At 42.4% G+C, this 23,412-nt stretch overlaps 1 protein-coding gene across 1 annotated transcript; it reads right to left on the bottom strand.

Annotated features, from left to right (window-relative positions):
* Positions 1 to 8,955: 8,955 nt before the first annotated feature.
* Positions 8,956 to 15,377, bottom strand: LOC123517513. Its single transcript, XM_045277646.1, has 12 exons — positions 15,055 to 15,377; positions 14,676 to 14,814; positions 13,996 to 14,216; positions 13,658 to 13,771; positions 12,970 to 13,161; positions 12,244 to 12,471; positions 11,277 to 11,514; positions 10,609 to 10,833; positions 10,285 to 10,371; positions 9,923 to 10,069; positions 9,548 to 9,651; positions 8,956 to 9,348 (listed from the first exon to the last, which is right to left on the bottom strand). Exons 1-12 carry the CDS (start codon positions 15,123 to 15,125, stop codon positions 9,144 to 9,146), a joined length of 1,971 nt encoding a protein of 656 aa, XP_045133581.1. The 5' UTR covers positions 15,126 to 15,377; the 3' UTR covers positions 8,956 to 9,143.
* Between the last annotated feature and the right edge of the window lie 8,035 nt (positions 15,378 to 23,412).

Raw genomic sequence — 23,412 nt, 5'->3', positions numbered from 1 at the left:
CAAAAGGTACTTGAGCCTTCCATCTCCCGAATCTCATGCACTCTATATTTCTTTATATTTCTGAATCGACTAATGCCAACTCTGTTCTTCAACTTGCCAAACACTCTTTCATAAATAGAAAATGTCAAAATCTTTCAAACTCTAACTCCCTCGTGACTTCTGGCATCTGGCCAAAAACATCTCCAATAACTTCACTTCTTGATGTTTATCTCTCTATTTCATCCTGATGGCACCACTGCCATCCTATTTGTTTCTAAAGCTGAACTCTTCTCTCAAACTTTTGTTAACAACTCCACCTTGGATGACTCTGGGCTTGCCCCTCACTCTCCTCCTCCCTCTGACTATTTTCATGCCTTCAATTAAAATTCTTCGTAATGATGTTTTCCATGCCCTCGCTGGCCTAAACCCTCGGAAGGCTTGTGGACCTGATGGGGTCCTTCCTATTGTTCTCAAAAACTGTGCTTTTGTGCTTGCATCTTGCCTGGCCAATCTATTTCAACTATGCCTATCGACTTTAACCTTTCTTTTATGCCTACATTCAGCCTGTTCCTAATAACTAAAAAGGGTGACCGTTCTAATCCCTCAAACTACCGCTCTATAGTTTTGATTTTTTGTTTGTCTAAGGTTTTTCAAAATCTTCCTATTAGGAATATTCTTAAACATGTCACTTCACCATCTTCTATCTGATCGCCAGTATAGCTTGCGTCAAATTCGCTCTCTGCTGGTGATCTCTTGGCTTTTCTTAAGGCGGGTTTCCACGTGCCAATTTTGCTACTGAAATTTTACGTCGGTAGAGTTTCCGACTCAAAATCAGTGCCTAGCGATTGGAGAAACAGTCGCAATACAGGACCAACATGCTGGTCTTGTTAAGGCGGTGTCACACTAGCACTTTTTCCGTCGTTTTTCAGAAAATCGACAATATTTTGGCTGTGGCCTGTCACACACAAACGGTGTTTCGTCGTCACTTTCCGTTATCACTTCCCGCCAACACAATGTAAACAAGCATGTAGGCGACGCTGCGGCAAAGATACGCTGCTCTGAACGTAATACTGTGTATTACGAAATTTAGAAAGAACTAAACAAGCCAAAAAGCGTGCATGGATGCGTTCATGGTTAGTGGTAGAACCAATGCACGTAGAAGCAGGTTGAGGAGACGCGGCAAGTCTTGTGGGACTTGTGGTCTTGGTCTTGGTATGTAAACAAAGGCGGAAATTTTGCAGACGGAAACGATCCCTATCGTCTGACAAATTGATGCGATAAGTTCATGCGGAACGTTGAAAACTAGACGGAAATCGCATTAATCGACGAAAAAAGTGCTAGTGTGACACGTGTCACACTAGCACTTTTAAGCGGTGTCACACTAGTACTTTTAAGCGGTGTCACACTAGCACTTTTTCCGTCGATTAATGCTTTTCTGTCTAGTTTTCAACGTTCCGCATGAATTTGTCAGACGATAGGGATCGTTTCCGTCTGCAAATTTTACGCCTTTATTTACATACCAAGACCAAGACCACAAGACTTGCCGCGTCTCCTCAACCTGCTTCTACGTGCATTGGTTCTACCACTAACCATGAACGCATCCATGCACGCTTTTTGGCTTGTTTAGCTCGTCTAAGTTTCGTAATACACAGTATTACGTTCAGAGCAGCGTATCTTTGCCGCGGCGTGGCCTCCATGTTTGTTTACATTGTCGGTCTGTGTTGGCGGGAAGTGACGACGAAACACCGTTTGTGTGTGACAGGCCGCAGCCAAAATCAGGATCTCTTTTTAACCCTGGCTAAAATATTGTCGATTTTCTGAAAAAAAAACGACGGAAAAAGTGCTATATAGTGTGACTTTATTTACGTTGTAACGTCAAGGAGTAAGCTCTGAAAATGTGGTCTTCAGGTATTGAGAAGAACGTGTTAGAGTTGGTGAGAGAAAAAACACATCTGGGACCCCAGAAATGAATTATACAGTAAAATAAATAAATAAAGACAAAAAATTGCCCAAAGTTTTGTTCGACGAAATAGCTGCCACTCTGCAAGAACTGTTTTAGCAGGGTGTTGTTGGAGATGAGAATTGAAGATTTGTAAGAATTTAATTTGGTCGCAATTGTGCAGTCTTCTTAAGATTAACAATTTTCTTATGAGAAATGTGAGCTAGTTTAGAGTAAGATAGACACTCCTTTCTTTCCTTCTACTTAGCCAGGGGCGTATCCACAGGCATTTTCTTCTCTGTTGACTCTTCCGGTACGCCAAAAAAGCAACCACCACTTCCGCATCGTCACTGGAGGCGGTTAGCTGTTTGTTTACACTCACTTCCAGCCAAAGCGCCAACTAGTCGATACTTTCCAGTCGCTACATGTGACACTAGAGGAATGAGTCGGAAACTATCGACGTAAAATTTCAGCTGCAAATTGGCACGTGTGAACCCGCCTTCACTGAGTCTTTTACAGATATCGGTTAAATTTTTGTTCTCGCGTTAGATATATCAAAAGCTTTTAATAGAGTCTGGCATAAAGCTTTAATTTCAAAACTGTCCTATGGTTTCTATTCTTCTCTGCAACTTTGTCTCAAGTTTCCTTTCTGACCGTTCTATTGCAGCCGTGGTAGACGGCCAATGTTCTCCTAAATCTATTTACAGTGGTGCTCCTCATGATTCTGCACTTACCCACTCTCTGTTGTTCATTAAGGCGGGTTCACACGTACCAATTTGCGAGTGAAATTGCAAGTCAATAAAGTTTACGACTGAATATCGGTGCCTAGCGACTGGAGAAAGCAGTCACAAAACAAGACCAACATGCTCGTCTTGTTCAGTCGATGTCCGAATCTATCTACGTTGTGACGTCACGGACTAAGCTATGAAATTGGTGTAGAGAAGATGTTAGAGTTAGTGAGGGAAAAGGAACACATCTGGAACCCCATAAATTAATTGTACAATAACAAAAACTTGCGCAAATCGTCGTTCGACGAAATAGCTGCCACTCTCCAAGAACTGTTTCCCTCAATGCAGGGTGTTGTTGGAGGTGAGGATTGAAGACTTGTCAGGATTTAATTTGATCGCAATTGTGCATAGTCTTCTTAAGATTAGTGTGTGGAAGACACTCCTTTCTTTTCTTCTACTTAGCCAGGGACGTATCCACAGGCATTTTCTTTTCTGTTGACTCTTCCGGTACGCCAAAAGAAGAGCAACCACCGCTTCAGCACCGTCACAGGAGGAAGACATCTTGGCGGGTAGCTGTTTGTTTACACTCACTTCCCGCCAGGCCACCAGCTAGTTGATACTTTCCAGTCGCTATGTGTAACGTTTTCCGACTAGAAGGGCTTGGTCGATAGTTTTAGCGAATTCCAAATTCAGTCGCAAATTGGCACGTGTGAACCCGCCTAATGATCTTAACTAAACTTCTTGCCTTATCCACTCATGCGCTGATGATACCACCCTACATCCTTCCACGTCCTTTCAGAGACGATCAACCCTTCAGGAAGTCAACAGGTCACGCAGGGACGCCACAGAACGCCTGACTTCTGATCTTTCAAAGATTTTTTATTGGGGCAGAGAAAACTTAGTAATTTTCAATGCCTCAAAAACTCAACTCTTCCATCTATCAACTCGACACAACCTTCCAGACAACCATCCCCTCTTCTTCTCTGACACTCAACTGTCTCCCTCTTCTACACTGAATATCCTCGGTCTGTCCTTTACTCATAATTTAAGTTAATCTGGAAACTTCACATTTCATCTCTTGCTCAAGCAGCTTCTATGAAGTTCAGCGTTCTAAGGCGTCTCCGTCAGTTTTTCTCGCTCTTCCAACAGTTAACTCTGTACAAGGGCCTTATCCGTCCTTGTATTGAGTACTCTTCGCCTGTTTGGGGGTTCCACTTACACTGTTTTATTAGATAGGGTAGAATCAAAAGCTTTTCGTCTTATCAACTCCCCTTCTCTGACTGACTGTCTTCAGCCTCCTTCTCACCGCCGAAATGTTGCATCTCTCACTATCTTTTATCGCTATTTTCATACTAACTGCTCTACTGATCTTACTAACTGCATGCCTCCCTTCCTCCTGTGGTCTCGCTGCACAAGGCTTTCTTCTTTTTCTCATCCCTATTCTGTCCAACTCTGTAATGCAAGAGTTAATCAGTACTCTCAAGCATTCAAACCTTTCTCTGGTAAACTCTTGAGCTCCCTGCGTGCTTCAGAATTTCCATCTTCTTACGACTTGACTTCTTTTACGAGAGAAATTTCAAGACATTTGTCCATAACTTTTTGCTAATTCTCTTTTAATCTTTAAGGGAACTGGCATTCCAAGTGGGTCTTTTTTTTTCTCTCTTGTTGCCCTTGACCATTTTTTCCTTCAAAAAAAAAAAAAAAAAAAGATCTATATTGGATGTTCATTATTTCAATATAAGGAGTTATAGGTTCAGGTTGTTTCCTGGTACAAGTGCTTTGCGGTGAAGACTGGCAGTCTCCGCCAATAGTGTTGCCCTTGTCAAGGTAAAACGGCGAAGAATATACAAACCAATACAGTAGAGTGCATTTCCATCCAGTGATACTTTTTGTTTTTATTTATTGAGATAAATAAATGAATAGAGAAACAAATAATCATTTGTACAGATAAAGGCACGAAACACTTGTATAGAAAAGAAAAAAAAAATTCCCCGTGTCATTCATAACTGGCAAGCCCTTGAATCTCTCAGCGACACTTTCCTGACACGGAATTTTGTCAGAACGTTAAGTTTCCACGTGGGTAAAAGGATGACAGGAAGAGCTGAGGTTTGGGGGTCACAATACCAAGCAAAATATCATTATTGTTGCAGTTATTTATATTGTTGATGACAAAAGTGACAGCGGTAATGATGGCACACACACACTCTTTTTAGCTTATGTTTATCATACAACATGCTAATATATGTGTTTGTATAACTTTCTCTCACGTTCGCCATTGTTGGGAAGGATAATCTTAATTTGCTTAGCCATAAAGAAATGTATTGCTCTGCACTTTCAAGCACATGACCTTACAACTCTTTCCAGAAATTGTCGAATTAAGAAATGCTATGTGAAAAAAAATACTATATTTTCTACTGATAGCAAAAGTCGATTAAAAGTTAAAAATAAATTATATACATCATATGATGCGGTTGATTTCTGGTTATGCAGCGAGTGTAAACTTGTCTTCAGGATACACACACACACACACACACACACACACACACAAAAACCTGTGCGTCCAGTTAATCAGGTACCTACTACATTTTCAATCCTTATAAGAAAGAATAATAACTAAGAAAAAAAAAATGGTTTGTCAAAGTGAAGTGGGTTTCCGCGTTACCAGTGCGGAGGGAGGACCAGTTTTTAGGCGAATGTTTGTGTTGTGTCGTCACTCATTCAACAAGGAAATTGGTCACTTTTACTTACTTTTTTCATCATGCAGATTTTAGTGTTAGGCCTAGGTAGGTGAAATCACTACTGTATTCTTAATCGCTTTGAGATCTGATTGGGACTTGCATTTCTAAAGTCTTCAGAAATGTTTACTCAGGTTCTTACAATGATTTCTCCTACTTATGGTGCAAAAAAAAAAAAAAAAATGTATTAAACTACCACCGGAATCATAAAAAGCCACCCTTGAAACCACCAACCATTCGATCTTGTTAAATTAGTCAGAATTACACACGCCGGAATGTTTTGGAACGCGGATCTGCTGGCAATATTTTACGTAACTCTAGAAACTGTATCGCCAGGACCTTATTAAAATATCACTGTGGTCGTGTGGTGATGAGTGTCAGGTATCATTATAACACTAGAGACCTCGACACCCGCTGTGAGTTGGAAGAAAGTGAGCAAGATGGTACAGTACTCATTTTTGTCTCGCTACCAACGAGGTCGACATTATTGATACTGTGTTAACAAGCGTTTCTCCATCTGTCCAACTCTCTAACGCAAGAGTTAACCAGTACTTTCAATTATTCATACCTTTATCTGTTAAACTCTGGAACTCCCTGGCTGTTTTTGTATTTCCGTCTTCCTACGACTTGACTTGTTCCTTGATTTTGGCTATTTCTTTATTACTCTTTAAGGGAACCAACATTTCAAGTGGGCCTTTTTTCTTAATATTTTGTTGCCCTCGGCTGGTTTCCCTCCTGCATAAAATAAGAAAAAAAGAAAATCACATTTCAGCTACACGTAACATGGAGAAGTTAACGGGGTTTCCAAAGCTGTTTTCACGACTGTAGTGATCTTAAACAATGATAATTTTTGCCCCATCACTGGGAAAACACCTATGAAAACACGACTCAGTTGTGAAAGTACGTATAGTCTCAATGAGAATTTTCAGGATACGGCAGCTCTCTCTTATGTATACATCAGCTATAGAAACACACACACACACACACACACACACACACACACACACACACACACACACACACACACACACACACACACACACACACAGAGAGAGAGAGAGAGAGAGAGAGAGAGAGAGACGCAGCAAAAAAAAGTCCTCTGTGTGTGTGTGTGTGTGTGTGTGTGTGTGTGTGTGTGTGTGTGTGTGTGTGTGTGTGTGTGTAGTAGTAGTAGTAGTAGTAGTAGTACCAATAGGGCAAGGATTAAGGATTCCCCACTCGCTGCGACCACTATAAGGAACAAAACCTTGATGCGGTAGTGGTGAAGTATTTACCGATCACAAATACCACTGGGTCCACTGCGTCTGCTTACGCAATTAAGTTGTACCGTTTCATCTTTGACCATTAACCACCGTCAGGCCAGTAATGGTGCAAATGACATTTGATGGCGATGATGGGTTAGATGAGGAGACTGAAGATGGAAATTTGTAGATGTTTGAAATACAGTTGAATGATTTCTCTTGTAGCATCGCCTTGACTTCTGAACACATTCCGTTAAAGTATCTCTGACATCATGGCACAGTGTTTCGCTCCCTTTTCTACTTGGTGTTAGTCCATTACAATCCGTGAGAGAGTTCCGTTGTGTGTACTTCCCTCGTGCCCAATTCGAAACTCGATCTGCTGTTTCGTGACAAGAATCACTGTGCAGAAAGGAAAGTACCACATACCAGAGCTGCACAAGGGAGATAGGGCTTCATGTAGCACACTATGAGAGAGAATACAGTGAGTTTATCTTTCGGGGGCATCATCCTCGATAAATGATGCTTCCTCTTCCCTCTCACTATAGGCATTCTACGCGCGTCTTTCGAGAACTCATTAATCACGGGGATGTTATAGTGACCTCTCTCTCTCTCTCTCTCTCTCTCTCTCTCTCTCTCTCTCTCTCTCTCTCTCTCTCTCTCTCTCTCTCTCTCTCTCTTAGGAAGCAACTCTTGCCACAGCTTAGCAGTTCGTTTCTTCGAACAGTTCCCTCTTTGCATCGCTGACTGAATCTTGAATAAAGATGGTATTATTAAAGGAAGTGTCTTGAATACAATCTAACATCTTACAAATTCGACTTAACTGTAGAATAAGCAAGAAAATTAATAGATTACTAGCTACAAATAAAGAAGTATAAAGATAACACTTTCAACCCTCCTTATTGCAAAACTTGATATTGTTACATTTGTAAAAATGAAGATGGTGCAACAGCATCACTATCCACCACCAAGAGCCAGTGAGCCAGTGTGTCATAGTAACACTGGACTCATTAATTTAACCAAAGCGGTGACATGGAACAGGTTGACGATGGTTCATGAAAAGAATACATATACAATAGGATGTATTACTTTTAACCTATTACCTTGTATATACAGTACTGCATTAGATATAAACTGCAGCGCACACACACACACACACACACACACACACACCGGGCGCGGCGAGGTAAATGGGTGAGCTTCTTAATGGGTAGCCCCTGTTCACTTAAAAGCAAGTAGGTACAGGATGTAATCCGAGTTGTGGCCTCTCTTTCCCGGTGTGTGGAGTATGGTGTGGTCTCAGTCCTACCCGTAAATCAGTCTATGAGCTCTGAGCTCGCTCCGTAATGTGTGTGTGTGTGTGTGTGTGTGTGTTTTGTGACTCATGGGCCACCTGTTGTACATTTGCCTGACGCTACGGCGCAATGAATTAATCAAATAAAATTCTCTCTCTCTCTCTCTCTCTCTCTCTCTCTCTCTCTCTCTCTCTCTCTCTCCACCAGTTGTATTCCCGAACACTAAACCCATGACTCTAAGTTTCTTGGTCCCACTCTTCATTCTTTCACTTCTTCCCTCAGTCACCCTTGGGAAGACTGTCACTTTTCCTCCGCTCAGTCGCAACGCATTTTCATGATGAATAAATAATGTTGGACGTTGGAATCTTCCTTTTTTCGTGTCATTAGAAAGATTATTCTCCACAACTCGTTGATCGTGTTCGTTCTCTACTTTCTAAGTCTGCTAGTTTGACTCTATCACAGGGAGGCTTTTTATCCTCAGATGCTTGTGTCGGCATCTATGATGTGTGTGCATCTACTCTTCTTCTTTTTTCTTCTCCTTCAATTATTTCACACTCCAGAGAGAGAGAGAGAGAGAGAGAGAGAGAGAGAGAGGGTCCTGCCACCGTGATTACGTCATCTTGATGGCTGCCGGAGTGGTATTTTTTCCGACGTCGAGATTACGTTGATGGGTTTTTAATAAGACTAAAAGCAATATTTCACTGCCGGACAATAGACGCTCTCTTCGTTACAGTATCTATATGAGAATGATGTGAAGATAAATGCGGGCCAAGATTGCAGCCTGATAACAATGCTCATTGTCAGCTAATACTGTCATTCCGTCATGGCATATCGGAGCGAACCTTAATGATCTGTCCCTTGACATTCTTTTTGTTGCCCACATATGTAAATTATGGTGTATGTGTGTGTGTGTGTGTGTGTGTGTGTGTGTGTGTGTGTGTGTGTGTGTTACTTCACCATAAACACCTTGATTAGGATCCACGCTCCACCACACAGTGGGTAGCAGTATACAGTAAAAAGAGCATGTAAGAAAAGAAAATCAAAGAATATTGATTTACTATGGAGATAATTTACATGATCACACAATGAAAATCTATATATACAATGGTTCTAGACTGCAGCACCCACCGCCAGTGTCACCGGCTTCCCGTTCCTCGTGCTGCATCCCTCGTTCCTAAAGCTTGGCGGCAGTCACCTTTGGTTGAGGTGGGTGGTCACGTGCTCACAGCTCACCCGCGGCGCCCGGCCATCGCCAGAAGCGGCATGGTTAGCAGAAGCGGGTGAGAGTTCAATGTGCAGCCGCTATTTTCCTCGGATAGTAGTGATTGGGGAGCAGCTTCCGATTTGTGGATGGAAGACGCGGCAACGTGCGGTTTCGATTTTGCTAATTCCAGGATTGATTTGTACTCTGTAGCCAAATGAGGACTGTTGACCCTGTGTGTGGAGAGTAAAGCAGTCACAACAGCTCGTCGTTCATCAAAGTTATGACTGCATAATCATGCATCCTGATCCTGATGAAAAATCAGGATCAATGATCATCGTGGATCACAGTGATCGCTGTTAAAATAGTTATGTAAAAGAAAAAAATGCTTGTTGGAAAGGAACAATTAGGCAATAATCATTAATGACTGACCTGAGGAGGAGAGGAGAGGGCACCACGGGCTGATCGGCCGGTGCGGTGTGAGGCCCCAGCATTTCCTCCATATGCGCCAGTTGCTCACGAGACACGGTGCTGGGCTGAAAGAAGTAAAAGTGAATGATATACACGTCTGGAGTTTTGACCGATTTCCTCTGTTGTAGAACGAAGTCATATTTCCAAATGCGAAAGTGCGTGAAACCAGGCTATTTCACTGATTAAACAGTTAGCTACATGGATATTGCATAATGTCAAATATAGCAAGATAGTTGATGTTTAGATGAAGAGGTGAAATTAAGACGTTGATATGTGTTGTAGACATCGCAGCTTCATTCAGTCCTACTGGAGATGAATGTGGATATGCAGCCTTACCTTGCGTAGGATGACCCAGGTGATGGAAGTATTGCATTGGGCGCCGGGGACAGGACCGTAATACTCGTAGAAAGATGACGTGGAATCCAAAAGATGTCTTACATCGGGTGACTTTGCTCTAACGTCTTCTCCCTCCTCTTCTCCCTCCTGGAAGACGAAGAGGAGTAGTAATAAGTTTGTGTTTCCATGTTATCATGAGGACAGCAGACAATGAGGCTGTGGCGCAGACTGCTATGAACTGTTATGGACACAAGGAAAATATTCTACATCACTGAAGTGCTCTTGGCGAGAACACTGTACAGATTCATAGAGCGAAGTTCAAACATGTATAACCTTTCCTACATCGCGTATTTCTAACTCACCAATGCCTCGAAAATATTATGAAGGATTTTGTTGTGACCGTTGTAGAGATGCTTTGACCACGAACCATCCCAAGAAGATACTGGCTCCTGTGGATGACAGGCGAAGATTTAGCATTGGGAATAGTTTTTGATATAACGAGAGAGAGAGAGAGAGAGAGAGAGAGAGAGAGAGAGAGAGAGTGAGAGAGAGAGAGTAGAAAATTTGTGTTAAGTCATCAATTCCATGGTATCAGTATAAGGGATGCAGACTGGGAAAGTCCCAGTGCAGCACTTGTGCCCAAGTCTCTACACGAACACAAGAAAAAAAAAGGTGTATACACTCACTTGGAAGAACTTGACTACCACAACCACTCCGTCGGGTTGGCTCAGCGCCTCTTGTAAGTTACTGTACATGGAGTTGTAGTGGATCAGCTGCGCCTCCAAGGGGAAACTGAGACCGCCAAGAAGGTGCTTGGAACCGAGACGCAGCACTATCTCCCCGAGGTAATACGTTACTGTCAGGTTGCTGCCTGTCAGCTGCCACTGAGGTGCTCTTGTCGAGTATCTCACCTGCACAACACATGCATAGCAGTGAATGACATCATTCTTTGTTCAAATGAATGCCTGGCGGGCAAATAATCGTAAAGAACAGTGAACGAAGCACGGCTATGTTGGAAAGTGAAAGTTCAATTGAAAAAGTAAAGAAGCAAGTCAGCGACAAAACCAAAAGAGAAACTAAGACAAGAAAATTGAAACGTGACACTTCTAAACTCCTAAGACAAAGGTGGCCAAAATTCATCTATTCAGTGATACATTACATATATCCTTATAGTTATATCCGTTCAAGTTTTGAAACTACAAGATATTAAGAACACGTTCATCCCCCCTGAATGTCAAGTGAAGGTCGTAGGCCACCGGTCTGTCTGCAGGACTCTCCATTACTTTCACGACCTTTGTTACGGCAGAAAAAAAAGTTCAGAAAAAGAACCACAAGCAAGAAGCCTTGGCCTTACCCTGACAATACGCCCGTCGTTAACAACGCTGACGGTACGACAGGTGCCCAAACGCTTCCAGGAAAGTGCCGGCGAGACCACCACCTCCGCGTCCCTTAGGTGGAGATCCAAGGGGGTGCGGTGACAGACCTCCTCTTCCACAGCTGCCTCCGATATCACCACATCCGGGAAATCCAGACAAGTAGTACGACTCCTCTGTGGGATGGAGCACGTGGTGGCCCGCTCCGCCTCGTTCCCACTGAATATATGTTTTCATTTTTATTTATTTATTCATTTTTTTCTTCTTTTTTTTTATTTTAAGAAAGGCGAGGTGCTTTCCCAGGCAATACATTTGTTTGCCCTATTACTCCCCTTATGTCAATGCTGGAGGAAAGGTCAAATGGCCTTCACCTTCGTGTGTGTGTGTGTGTGTGTGTGTGTGTGTGTGTGTGTGTATATATATATATATATATATATATATATATATATATATATATATATATATATATATATATATATATATATATATATATATATATATATATATATATATATATATATATGTGTGTGTGTGTGTGTGTGTGTGTGTGTGTGTGTGTGTGTGTGTGTGTGTGTGTGCGCGCGCGCACGCGCGCATATATTACCATATATTTAAATTTTAGCCAAGAGAAAAAAAAAAATGTTTCTAGTGGTCATGTGGCCATTTTGAAATTCGATGTATTCTTATGGACAGTTTTATTTGCAGTTTATCAATAAAGTAAGAATAAGTAAATTCTATATTGAAAAGTTTGATTCTTTAATACGCTATCTCCAGGAAAAGAAATGGTAAACATTTGCAGGTTTTATATCGGCCATTTAAACAATTATGTTTAGAGTCCAATTTAACGTTTTCTTAGACAACATTGTTTACCTAGAGAGAGAGAGAGAGAGAGAGAGAGAGAGAGAGAGAGAGAGAGAGAGAGAGAGGGAAGGAGGGGATGAGGCTCACCTGAAGTATAAAGTCCTATTTCCTAGTGACTGCGTGGGCCGGAAGTTGTTGGACAGGCTGTGAATAGTATCGTGGTCGGCAAGGTTGTGTTCAATCTCCTCCGGCGGGACAGGAGTAGTGAGCTTCCTCAGGCCCTGCAGGAGGGGGCGGGGAAGCACTATGGACTCTTGGAATACTGTCCACATCACGTTTTCTGTACAAGGCGGCGTGGTCAGTGATCCTTCGTACCTGGTGGGCAAGAGGCAAACTGTAACGGGCTGGGAATAAGAAAGGCAAGGCTGGCGGCACGTAGAAAGTGAAAAGAGCCTCAATAGTGTTAGGAAAGAGTGAGTGAGTCTTGAACCTTAACTGGGATCTTCCCCGTCCCGGCCCGGCACGAGTGATGGGCCGGTGGTAGGCTAGGGCGGGGGAGTGGGTGAGGGCGTGGCCTGTGAGCTGGGCGAGGGTGATGCAACTACGCAAGGCCCGCTCTTACATACAGGGACTCACCAGCTGAAGCTGATAATTGAGATGGATGAGGGTAATAATGACAGTGATGAGAGAAAGAAGAACACGAAGAAGAAGAAGAAGAAGAAGAAGAACGTGATGATGATGGTGAAGATGAAGAAGAAAAGAATATAATGTTACGAATAGATATTTTCTCTTTTCCCAGAATTGTTCGTTACAAATCAAGAAATACACAAGCGATGATCTGAGAGTCCACTGATCCACAAGTTAACTATTCACCTGTAGAAAATAGAGTCATCGAATGGCAGGAGCTGACGGAGATGTACGTGGACATGAGCGTCCTGCACGGTGGCGGAGGAGGGCGACAGGTTGGTGAGCCAGTAGTACGCGGCTGCGGCGTGCTCCTCCACAGAGTAGCGGTAAGCCTCCTCGCCGCGCCAACCCACAGCCCCGGCAAGATGTTTGTCGGCACTGAGGGAACAAGGAAGTTACCGACCCATGTGGGAACGCTAAAGAAGGGTGATGGTGGTTTTCCTGAGGAGGTAATCTATAGGATCTACGAAGTCAGTGACGGTACTACAAAATGGGGTAAATTGACTTTGTAAAACTCCTTTAACTGTATTAATATTAAGTAAGATGTAACCACAGATGTGGATGACAGTATGCAACCCCTCCCTCCCTCCACCCTGCACCTCATTGCTCCCACTCACGCTATGACCAGCACAGCGGAACGCAATGTTGCTGCAAGTAACCTTTGGATGACAGTACTCTCTCTCTCTCTCTCTCTCTCTCTCTCTCTCAGATATATAGTTGTTCTTGGTATACCAAACCTCCCAATCTGATCAAGTGTGTCTCTATTCTTTTCTTTGTGTTGATGCCCTACTGAGAAGCTTTTAATTTGATGACATTCAGCAAGGAGAAAACAACGTTCAGAACCTCTTCTTCAATTGAACGCCGCCCTACTTACCGTGCCGCTAGCACTTCGGAGATAGATTCTGGATCACTCCAAGATTCCCTCAGCCATACTCCGAGCACTGCCAGTCCGTCGGGATGATTGAGAGCCTCTTTTACCGTGCCATACCTGGGGACAGGTATGGACCTTGTTTCTACACCTTAATGATGGCGCTCACGCAAAGAAACAAGAAGGGTAATGGGATGGTGGGAGTAATAATAAGCAAAATATGTGTTTACTTTGTTAAGGAATAAGTAAACATTTGATGTGTTCATACTTTCAACTAAGTATGTCATTCAGTTATTTTGTTAAGAATCTCTCTAAATAAAACACAAGCCGTGGCCAGAACTTACTCCTCCTTGTAGTGGACGAAATGCATCTCCCCTGAGAAGGCGCATCCCATCAGTAGGTGCTCTGATCCCAGGTCATGCCGCTTTCCCCAATGGAAATGGAAGGCATCCAACACGTACTTTCCCTTCAGCCCCCCGCCTGACACACGCGGCCGATGGATGGGCGGCGGATCTAACTTCACATTAAGGGCGTGGCCGTTGTTTTCCAGTGAAATGTTAACAAGCTGAAAGAAGAAAAGTAAGCTATTTGAACAGCTGGACTACTCTCGCTGTAATCCGAGCATGATACGAAATCTCGTAGATGTCTTAATAGTGGGCGCGGCAGTGGTTTTATTATCACCGTCTTGACTTTTAGATGTTAACATTTTTTTTTTTTTTTTGTCGCTGCTCCACCCACTGATCGAAGATACTTTCACCTTATTATCACACCTAGTCTATTTGTGGCAAAACCAACTTACGTGAAGGATGTAGGCTATTATAGGGCTAATTTTCTCCTCATTCTTTCCGTCCTCTTTCTCTTCGTTAACACGTCTTAATTGTTTTCCCCCAAGTGACAAAAGACAAAGGAGCTTAATTTCCGGAGCCTTTGCAGCATACTTATTACAGTATCATGATAAATGCAAGTGGAGTTCCCTATTACCAAAGACAGCACATTGTCATACAACACAATATGAAATACTCACCCCATAGTTCTCGAACACGAAGGGTGGTGGGGAGAAAGGAGAAACGTCGGTGAAGTTGAGCGGTGACTGAGTAACTCCTTGACACCGGTCCTCCCAAGTCTCTGGGTGTTCGTACGACCACACTGCTTCCGCTACGCCTCTGTGACATACACACACACACACACACACACACACACACACACACACACACACACACCTTTGAATAGCATTTGAATGGTAGCAAAATCGCTTTGTGATAAATATATGAATAAGTAAAATATTTGCAGGTCTGCGTGACACCAATACATAGCCTATACATGGAAGACCACGTAATCACCACTCACTGATTTTATCATCTTAGGGCCGACTTACTTTCCCTTTATGACATGTTTCCACTCACCTGACTAGCACAATCAGGAGAAGCAGCGCCTCCACCACACTAATCCTCTTACTCCTGCTGGGGACGCTCATGGTGCCAGCTACTGAAGTGTCGCTCTCCTGGAGGCAGCGATTGTCTTTTTCACTGGGCCAGCCTCCGGTACTACTGCCCGTGTCTTCAGGAGCCGCACACCGCACACCTTAAACGTGACCAATGTGCCCGGCCCGCTCAGTCCCGCTGTCCCAACTCTTCTCAGCCTCCTCCCGCTTCAACTGGTGCAGTTGCCAGCTGCCGCTACACAACCATCTTTGAAGTGGAGGCAACTTCCTTCCAGAGCTGCAAGACTGAGATTCACCTTTTTATTTCCATCTCGGGTCTTGTTCAGCCGTACCTTATAAGAGTGGCGGCGATTTCCCTGATAACCTACATAAGACCAGACAATTGGTTATGTGCACCATAATACTGCGTCGCTCTATTACCCTTGGGACCTACAGTAATTACTCGAAGACTGTCTGAGCGAAGGATCCCTGATTAGTGGACGTGGGATTGCCTTTATAATCGTGTTATTATGTAGGTGATCTCCCTAGACACCGCTTGTGGGCGCCTGCATGGCGTAAGGCCCACACCAGCCCCATGGGATGACGGTCTGCTCGCGCACGCGCGCACGTACACTCACACACACACACACACACACACACACACACACACACACACACTTCATAGACTACTGTTCTTTATCTCAAAATAGCCATCCATCCTGAGACTGTCACTGTCAATATCAGTCATCATTTTATAGCGGTAATTGTGGGCCCTGTGTTGTGCATTTAGGGAGCACAACAATACTGAAAAATTACTCACTTTATGTCCAGAAGGTGAGATAATGATAATCTCAAACGGAAAACTAAAACAGCAATCATCGGATACCATACTTTTGTTTGAGTACCGCCAGTGTAGCAATCGGCAGATGAGAGACATATAAGAAAGATAGCACTGGGACGCCCCATAGCAGTCCCAACAACTAGAGTTAATAAGACAACTGAGTAGAACCAGTGCTGCCTCCATTCGAAATAAGGAATGAGAAAGAAGGCCGCCAAGGCGCTCTCAGCCAGTCTGGCGGTATGTGCGTGACTTACCCATTCCCTGACCAATGGGAGAGGTTTTACACCCGCACTAGTCATGGAGGCTGATGACAAAAATGTAAAATAGTGAAGGATCGCGGATTTTTACAGATGTCTCTCCCTTCCTATATTGAAAAGAATACTATATAAAATGAGAAACTACGGCAGGTATTTGTCAGACCTATCTCGCCATTTCAAGAGCGAAGCTAGCACAGGAGTGTAGGTAATAAGGTTCATCATTCGGACCCATTCCTGATATATCAGCCTTTACTTCTAATCTACAGAGCCCTATTGCCTGTCCTTTGCAGCAATACCCACATACATCAAAGTGGCGCCTTGCAAACAACACTAGAAATGTTTATATTTTGTGATACATCCTCCTTCGAGAAGCATGGCACACCTGCACGCCACTGGCTCATCGCGGAGGTCAGGGAAAGCATGACCAGTCACGAAGTTTTCTCAAAGTTTGGTTTCTAGATGTAAATGAATATACTTACACTAAAGTTAACTAAAATGTATGATAACATAAAGAATTGATTATTAAGAGAGAGAGAGAGAGAGAGAGAGAGAGAGAGAGAGAGAGAGAGAGAGAGAGAGATAGGAAGGTGGAATGATCGGCAGGAAGTGATGTTATTTCCTCTGCGTTGCTTACATATTGTATCTCCCAGGCTGTGCTCCTTTTATTCAGAATTACTGGTCACGCCAGATATGGAATACAGCGAAAGTGTGTGCCTTCACTCTCACTAATGGACAAACTAACCATAGTCTTGCTTAGCTATTAATCAATTACATTAATTTGATAGTAATTCAATTTAATGATACTTTATATTTTTCATTCGTGTGTGTGTGTGTGCGTGTATGTGTGTGTGTGTGTGTGTGTGTGTGTGTGTGTGTGTGTGAATCGTCCATGACATCTAGGTAAATGTTTAGTGAATGGGTGAGAGGGAGTGGAATGAGCCGCTCCTGTCTGGTTGCTGTTGCTGCTTCTACAGTGCGGTCTTGGCCCAGGACACGGTGTTACGTCACTTTCTGGGAAGCTCAGAGGTGAACAGGAATGGTTGGGTCAAGCTTTGAAAACAAAGATAACTTTTCTCCTACTTTCCCGATCAGAGTTTGCAGGTCTCGTTGTAATCCATTATAAAGAAGAATAGTGTTTAGAATCTGGATCGCCGTTTGTTCAAGTGGTTGCTGCTGACGAGGTTTCTTTTTTTTTTTTTTTCTTTTATGTGTGTGACCCAGAAATATTTGTCATTGTAGCACATGAGTTATGGCAATACGATGAAAGATAGACAATTCTGTAAACTGTTAAGAAACATAGTTGTAATATTCAAAGTTTTACCTTTATGAAATACACTGAGGTATAATCAGACGCCGCAGTTCATTAAAAGCGCATGAGAGCAAATCTAACTTTTAACATCTGGACACGAAAGAATACCAGCAGGCCCCTCCAAGTGACCTTATTCCTGCTCTCGATCTATTTATACTTACCGTGCCCCACCCACCTCGCCTCTGCTGTATTCACTCCCCTTCACTGAACATTGCTTCTAAAAACCACCATCACCACCTTCCCTCGATGGCCGTGTGTTCATGTAGTATGGCTATATTCGATCAAACACACAAAATGAAAATAGTAAAGTTCAAGGAAAAGGGTTAGAGGGAAAGTTTTCCTCTATACAGTACGTTAACCTTTATGATGCTCGGAGATTCAAGTTCCTCGGGTATTTTCACCCTCTCACTCTCACTGTGTCTGGGTGAATGCGTGAAACTTAAATGTAAATGTGTTCGTACAAAATAAATATAAACAAGTGTTTATGGACTGAAATATTGATCTAAAAATAAGATATGAATTGTGTGAATAGGAAATGACAATGAAGATATAAGCTTGATACATATACTGATATAGAATGAGAGAGAGAGAGAGAGAGAGAGAGAGAGAGAGAGAGAGAGAGAGAGAGAGAGAGAGAGAGAGAGAGAGAGAGAGAAAGTTGTCTGTGAAATGTAAATTAGAGCCCACTCTTCACAAATCACTTCTTCCCAAGCCACAGTTGCTGTTAAGAAGTAATAAATAGGTAAATATAATGCATAGTATCTTCATGGTCTTAGAGTGCTTAGATAGCACTAATAAGTTTCTGTTGATTAGGAGACCAGTTCTTCTAGTGGCCGGAAATTCCTATCAAAGCTGTATAATTTGTCACTCTTTATGCACGGAGGCGACGGAGGTGACACTTAAGTGGCGGTGCGTGGCCGCTCTGCTATGGGCTGATGATGACCCAGCAATATTCCGAAAAATGTCACAACAGAAACAATAACTTTTTGCATTGCTGGGAATGACGTGACTTGGTCTGTATGTCTGGGAATAAAGGGCTGTGGTCTGGCGCGGAGGCAGTTGAGTGTGACTGCAGTGTTACACCTCACGCCCGACGAAAAAGTGAGTAATAGAGTGCCTGTGCTGGAAGTGAGGATGCTCATAGGCTCTATGTTCTAGTTGAATACATCGTTTGAAGTGATCGGAGGAGAAAAGAACACGTCTTAATTTTTTTTTTTTTTTCCTGATTTCTTACTGGGACAGGATATTGTAAATAGTTTTCCCTTAGTGTAGCCTTCAGTAACTCTTCCAGTCTTTCCCACATGCACTTTCTCTCAACAACGAATGCTGCATGATGGTGAGGCAACATTTTTACTTGACTGCTCTACGTGCACTTTTTGTTTTTATTATGGTGGTAGCATGACTACTGCAGCTGCTGCCCGAATGCACGGAAAAATCAACGTCACTTGTTACTTCAGCGGAAACTGACGGAAAGGGGGAGGAGTCACGTTGTCTCAAATTATGTAATCGTCAGCTGCGCACCTTACCACTCTTGTTAAGAACCGACTATATATACGTGCAGTTCTCTGTCTTTTAACACGCCCCACCCTCGTTCAGTAATAATAATGATAATGATAGTGAATAATGTTAATAAATGAATGCATGAATAAATATGTAGATAAGTAAATAAGTAAGATCCATGAAAGTTTGAGTCACTTCCCCTTGAGCAATATATTTTATCAAGTGTATTTATGATATCACTATTTTAAAGATTAGCATGTTCCCCCACTATCTTTCCCCTCCATATAAGAAAAACACAACAGAGTCATTTAACCTAAATTATGACCAACTGACAGTTTCATCATGTTCACTTACTCTGAAAGTAATTAATCACTTTGTCGATTACTGTTACCAAAGATGACTATTGCAATGAAAATATTTAATCCAGAGTAAACCATGAATCGCCTACAACAATTATAAAGTCTTGTGTTTAAGACATCCTTGCAAATAATACAGAGGAAAACACGCAGTTCCTTCGATCGGCCTCTCAAAGGTGACTGCTTCTGTGATTTTTTACAATTGTGCGGCAGTGGCAGGACTCAGCGGGATGAGCGTCAATCTCGATAATCAAGGTGGATTTGTGGTTTTACAATGTTCCAAGGACGATGTGGAGCTTGAGAGCCTAACAGTAGTATTTCTGGGGACACGCTTGACATTTACTTGAACCACTCCTCACCACTCACATTATAAAAAATTATACCTATGTTGTTACTTTCATTCACTATTGATACTACATGTCACTTTTACTGTGACGCTAAACCTACCCGTCTGTCTGCTTGTCTCTCTGTCTCATGCAAGGTAATAAGGTTTACTAAACCTCCCTAGTACCATAGCACTAAGGTCATTAGAGTAATTTAAATTTTCATCACTATCATCATCATCATCATCATCATCATCATCATTATCATCATCATCATCATCATTATCATCATCATCGCTTGCTTTAGTACATTATGCAAGAAAAAAATAATGATAGAGAAAAAATAGTAAAAATGAATAATTTAGGTAAATAGAAAAATTAATAAATAAACAAATACATGAAGAATGAAAGTAAATACATAAAACTAATACATAAATAAATAAGTGGGTAAGTGAAATACAATAACGATAGAAATAACTTACATGAAGCACAAATGGAACAAATAAGTTAATGAACAAAATGAACAAGACTGAATGGCAATGCAGGAACACCTGAGTCAGCAAGAGCTTTTCCTGTTCGTCATGATTTTCTTTCTTAACCAATTTCATTTTTTTAATTGGTGTGATAAAATCAGATGAATAGGTATTTTTACACAGAATCACCTCCCAAAAAAGTACCATTCTTTTCATCGCTGTTTTATAAGCTGCACTTACCAAAAGTTATTTCAGTTCATTATTCTAGTTCAAAATCTGCGATCGTGAAGTAGCTTATGAGCAATGGGTGTTTTTGGAGCCTTGATGACGGTAACTCACCTAATAGTCTTGTCAGTGGGTCAGTTGTAGGAGGAACAAACAAACGCACACCCTGTAACCACGCAATAAGTAGAGAGTGTGAGGGCCCTTGTAAAACCGGGCACAGTACTCAGTGGCTTGCTTTGTTATCGCTTTTATCAACGGCAAGGATTCATAAAGGCGAGACATTTATTGCTGGTGACCTCCAGTGACTTAATGTTACGCCAGCCTCGTGATGGGTGATGGCGGGTATTAATGGATGGTGATGAGTGGTGATGAGGCGTGGTGGGTACAGTGGGTATGTCGAGCTGACTGAGTGGTGTTGGTGGTGATGGATAAATGGCGACAAGACTGCAAGGTGTGGTGAGTGGTGATGTTTATAGGAATGCAGGGTAATACGTGCATGGTGATGAAGACGGAGGAGCGAATCAGGGGTGGTGAACGGCTTTGAGGTGGGTGAGCTGGGTGATGTGTAGTAACGTGCGATCTTGGACTTCATATGAAGGACGATGTAAGAGATGATGATGAAGGCTAAAGCTACTTGGTGGTGGGAATAATGGGTCCTGAAAGGTAGTAATGAAGGGAGACGTGGCATTATATCTGCAGGCTCTTTATTACCTTTTGACCCGCTGGCTGGCTTCGCTCGTCCTTACTTTCTCCTCATCCGGTCTGAACGACTCTGCAAGTTGCCAGGACAAGGCCTATGCCGTTCCTGGCTCGGGTTACCTGTAATTCTGCCAGGGCCTTCACCGGATTCACCCATAACTTTTTAACGGTTATACTCAACTAATCAGTCTGATTTATAGAAGGTTTGGCCTTTTTTTTATCAGTAACGTTTATGCTACCAGCTAATCACTGCAGGAATCACGATGACGCTTAATGCAACACCTCTCACACTGCCTAACATTCCTAACATTTTGGAAGGCATAAGTAGGGCACAAAGAGGTGGATTGAGTTATTATGGGTTTCAACGCCTGTATGTGCAGCTGGAGAGAGCGCAAGCTATCATATAACAACATGTGCACGCTCTATCCCGCTACACATTATACAGGTGCTCGCTCACTCACCCACACTGAGCATCACTAGGTAGCTTGAAGATTTTACAAGATGAAAGAAATGTTGCTATCACTACACCTCTTCCCCTATTTTCCCTATTTCCATATAGCCCTTGCAAAGTGGCTACAGATTCCTCTAACTACCCCTTCTCTCCTGTGACATGTATTCTTGCAGGCCGATCATATTTGCCCTCTCTGCATGGTCTTCATATATGTCACAATGACTACTGCGTCTTCTATTGTTTATTTTAGGAACATTATCTGAAACATTTCTGCGTCGCAGTTTTGCTGCCTACATTCAAAAGGCGGTAGAGGTGAAGTTGTACAGGTCTTTATCTTTTTTTTCTTGTTGGTTTTAGTGACAGATTAACTATATTTCTGCCTTATTAACAACAAAACTCACACACACACACACACACACACACACCCGGCCCGGTAGCTCAGTGGTTAGAGCGCTGGCTTCACAAGCCAGAGGACCGGGGTTCGTTTTCCCGGCCGGGTGGAGATATTTAGGTGTGTCTCCTTTCACGTGTAGCCCCTGTTCACCTAGCAGTGAGTAGGTACGGGACGTAAATCGAGGAGTTGTGACCTTGTTGTCCCGGTGTGTGGTGTGTGCCTGGTCTCAGGCCTATCCCAAGATCGAAAATAATGAGCTCTGAGTTCGTTCCGTAGGGTAACGTCTGGCTATCTCGTCAGAGACTGCAGCAGATCAAACAGTGAATTACACACACACACACACACACACACGAAAACGCGGCTAATCTAGCATGTGTATGTGTATTTACTATTTAGTATTTACCTAGTTGTTTATTACTGGGTTTGAGCAGAACTCATAATGACCTGTCTCCATATCTACATTTATTCAATTTTTCCTTAAATTTGTGCACACTTTCTGCTGTTACAGTTTTCTCCCTTAATCCATTCCAGAGATGCCCACCGTCTAATGTGAAAAGGTGAACTTCTTATGTTACTCAGACACTGACTTTTTATGATCTTCATGGAATGTCCTCTTGTTCGTCTATCAGATCTCCATCCTCCGTCAGTGCTGGTCTTGTCTATCTATCTTTTCCATACGGTTTACTAACTTGTACATCGTTATTAGTGTGTGTGTGTGTGTGTGTGTGTGTGTATTTACCTAGTTGTATGGTACAGGGTTCGAGCGGGGCTCATAGTGTCCTGTCTCCATGTCTCCATTTATCCAATTTTTCTCTAAAGTTATGCACATTATGTGCTGTAACAACTTTATAACTCAATGCATTCCACTTTTCCACCGTTCAATGTGGAAAACTGTTTTCCAACATCCTTCACACACTGCCTCCTCCTAATCTACTTTACATGTTGACCCTCTTGTCCTTTTAGTTTCTTCTGTTATCACCACCAGGTCTTCCTTGTCTATTTTTTTCAATGCTATTTACTATTTCATACAAAGTTATTAGGTCTCCTCGTTCTCTTATATCTTGTAAGGTTGACAGTCCCATTTCCTTTGGCCTTTTTTCATATGTTAGATCCTTTAGTTCCGGCACCATCTTTGTGGCAATTTTCTGAATCCGTTCTAATCTTCTTATATCTTTTTCTTAGAGCTCGGTGACCACACTACTGCTGCATATTCCAGCTTTGGACGTATTATGCTCGTAATAACTTTTTTCATCATATCTTTGTCTATGAATTGAAATGCCATTCTAATATTAGTCAACATTTTATATGCTAATTCAAATATCTTACGTGTTTTTTGAGGTTCAGATTTTCCTGTATAATCACTCCCAGATCTTTATCCTTTTTAGTCTTCATTATTTGTGCCTCTCCCATCAGATAGTTCCATACCGGTCTTCTCTTAATTTTTTCCAATTCCATTACGTGACATTTCTTGGCATTGAACTCTAAATTCCACTTCTTACTCCACTCGTAGATT

The sequence above is a fragment of the Portunus trituberculatus genome, chromosome 42, assembly GCF_017591435.1.
Source record: "Portunus trituberculatus isolate SZX2019 chromosome 42, ASM1759143v1, whole genome shotgun sequence".
Lineage (NCBI taxonomy): Eukaryota > Metazoa > Arthropoda > Malacostraca > Decapoda > Portunidae > Portunus > Portunus trituberculatus.
The sequence above is the reverse complement of the archived record's forward strand: the minus strand, read 5'-3'. Positions and strand labels throughout refer to the sequence as shown.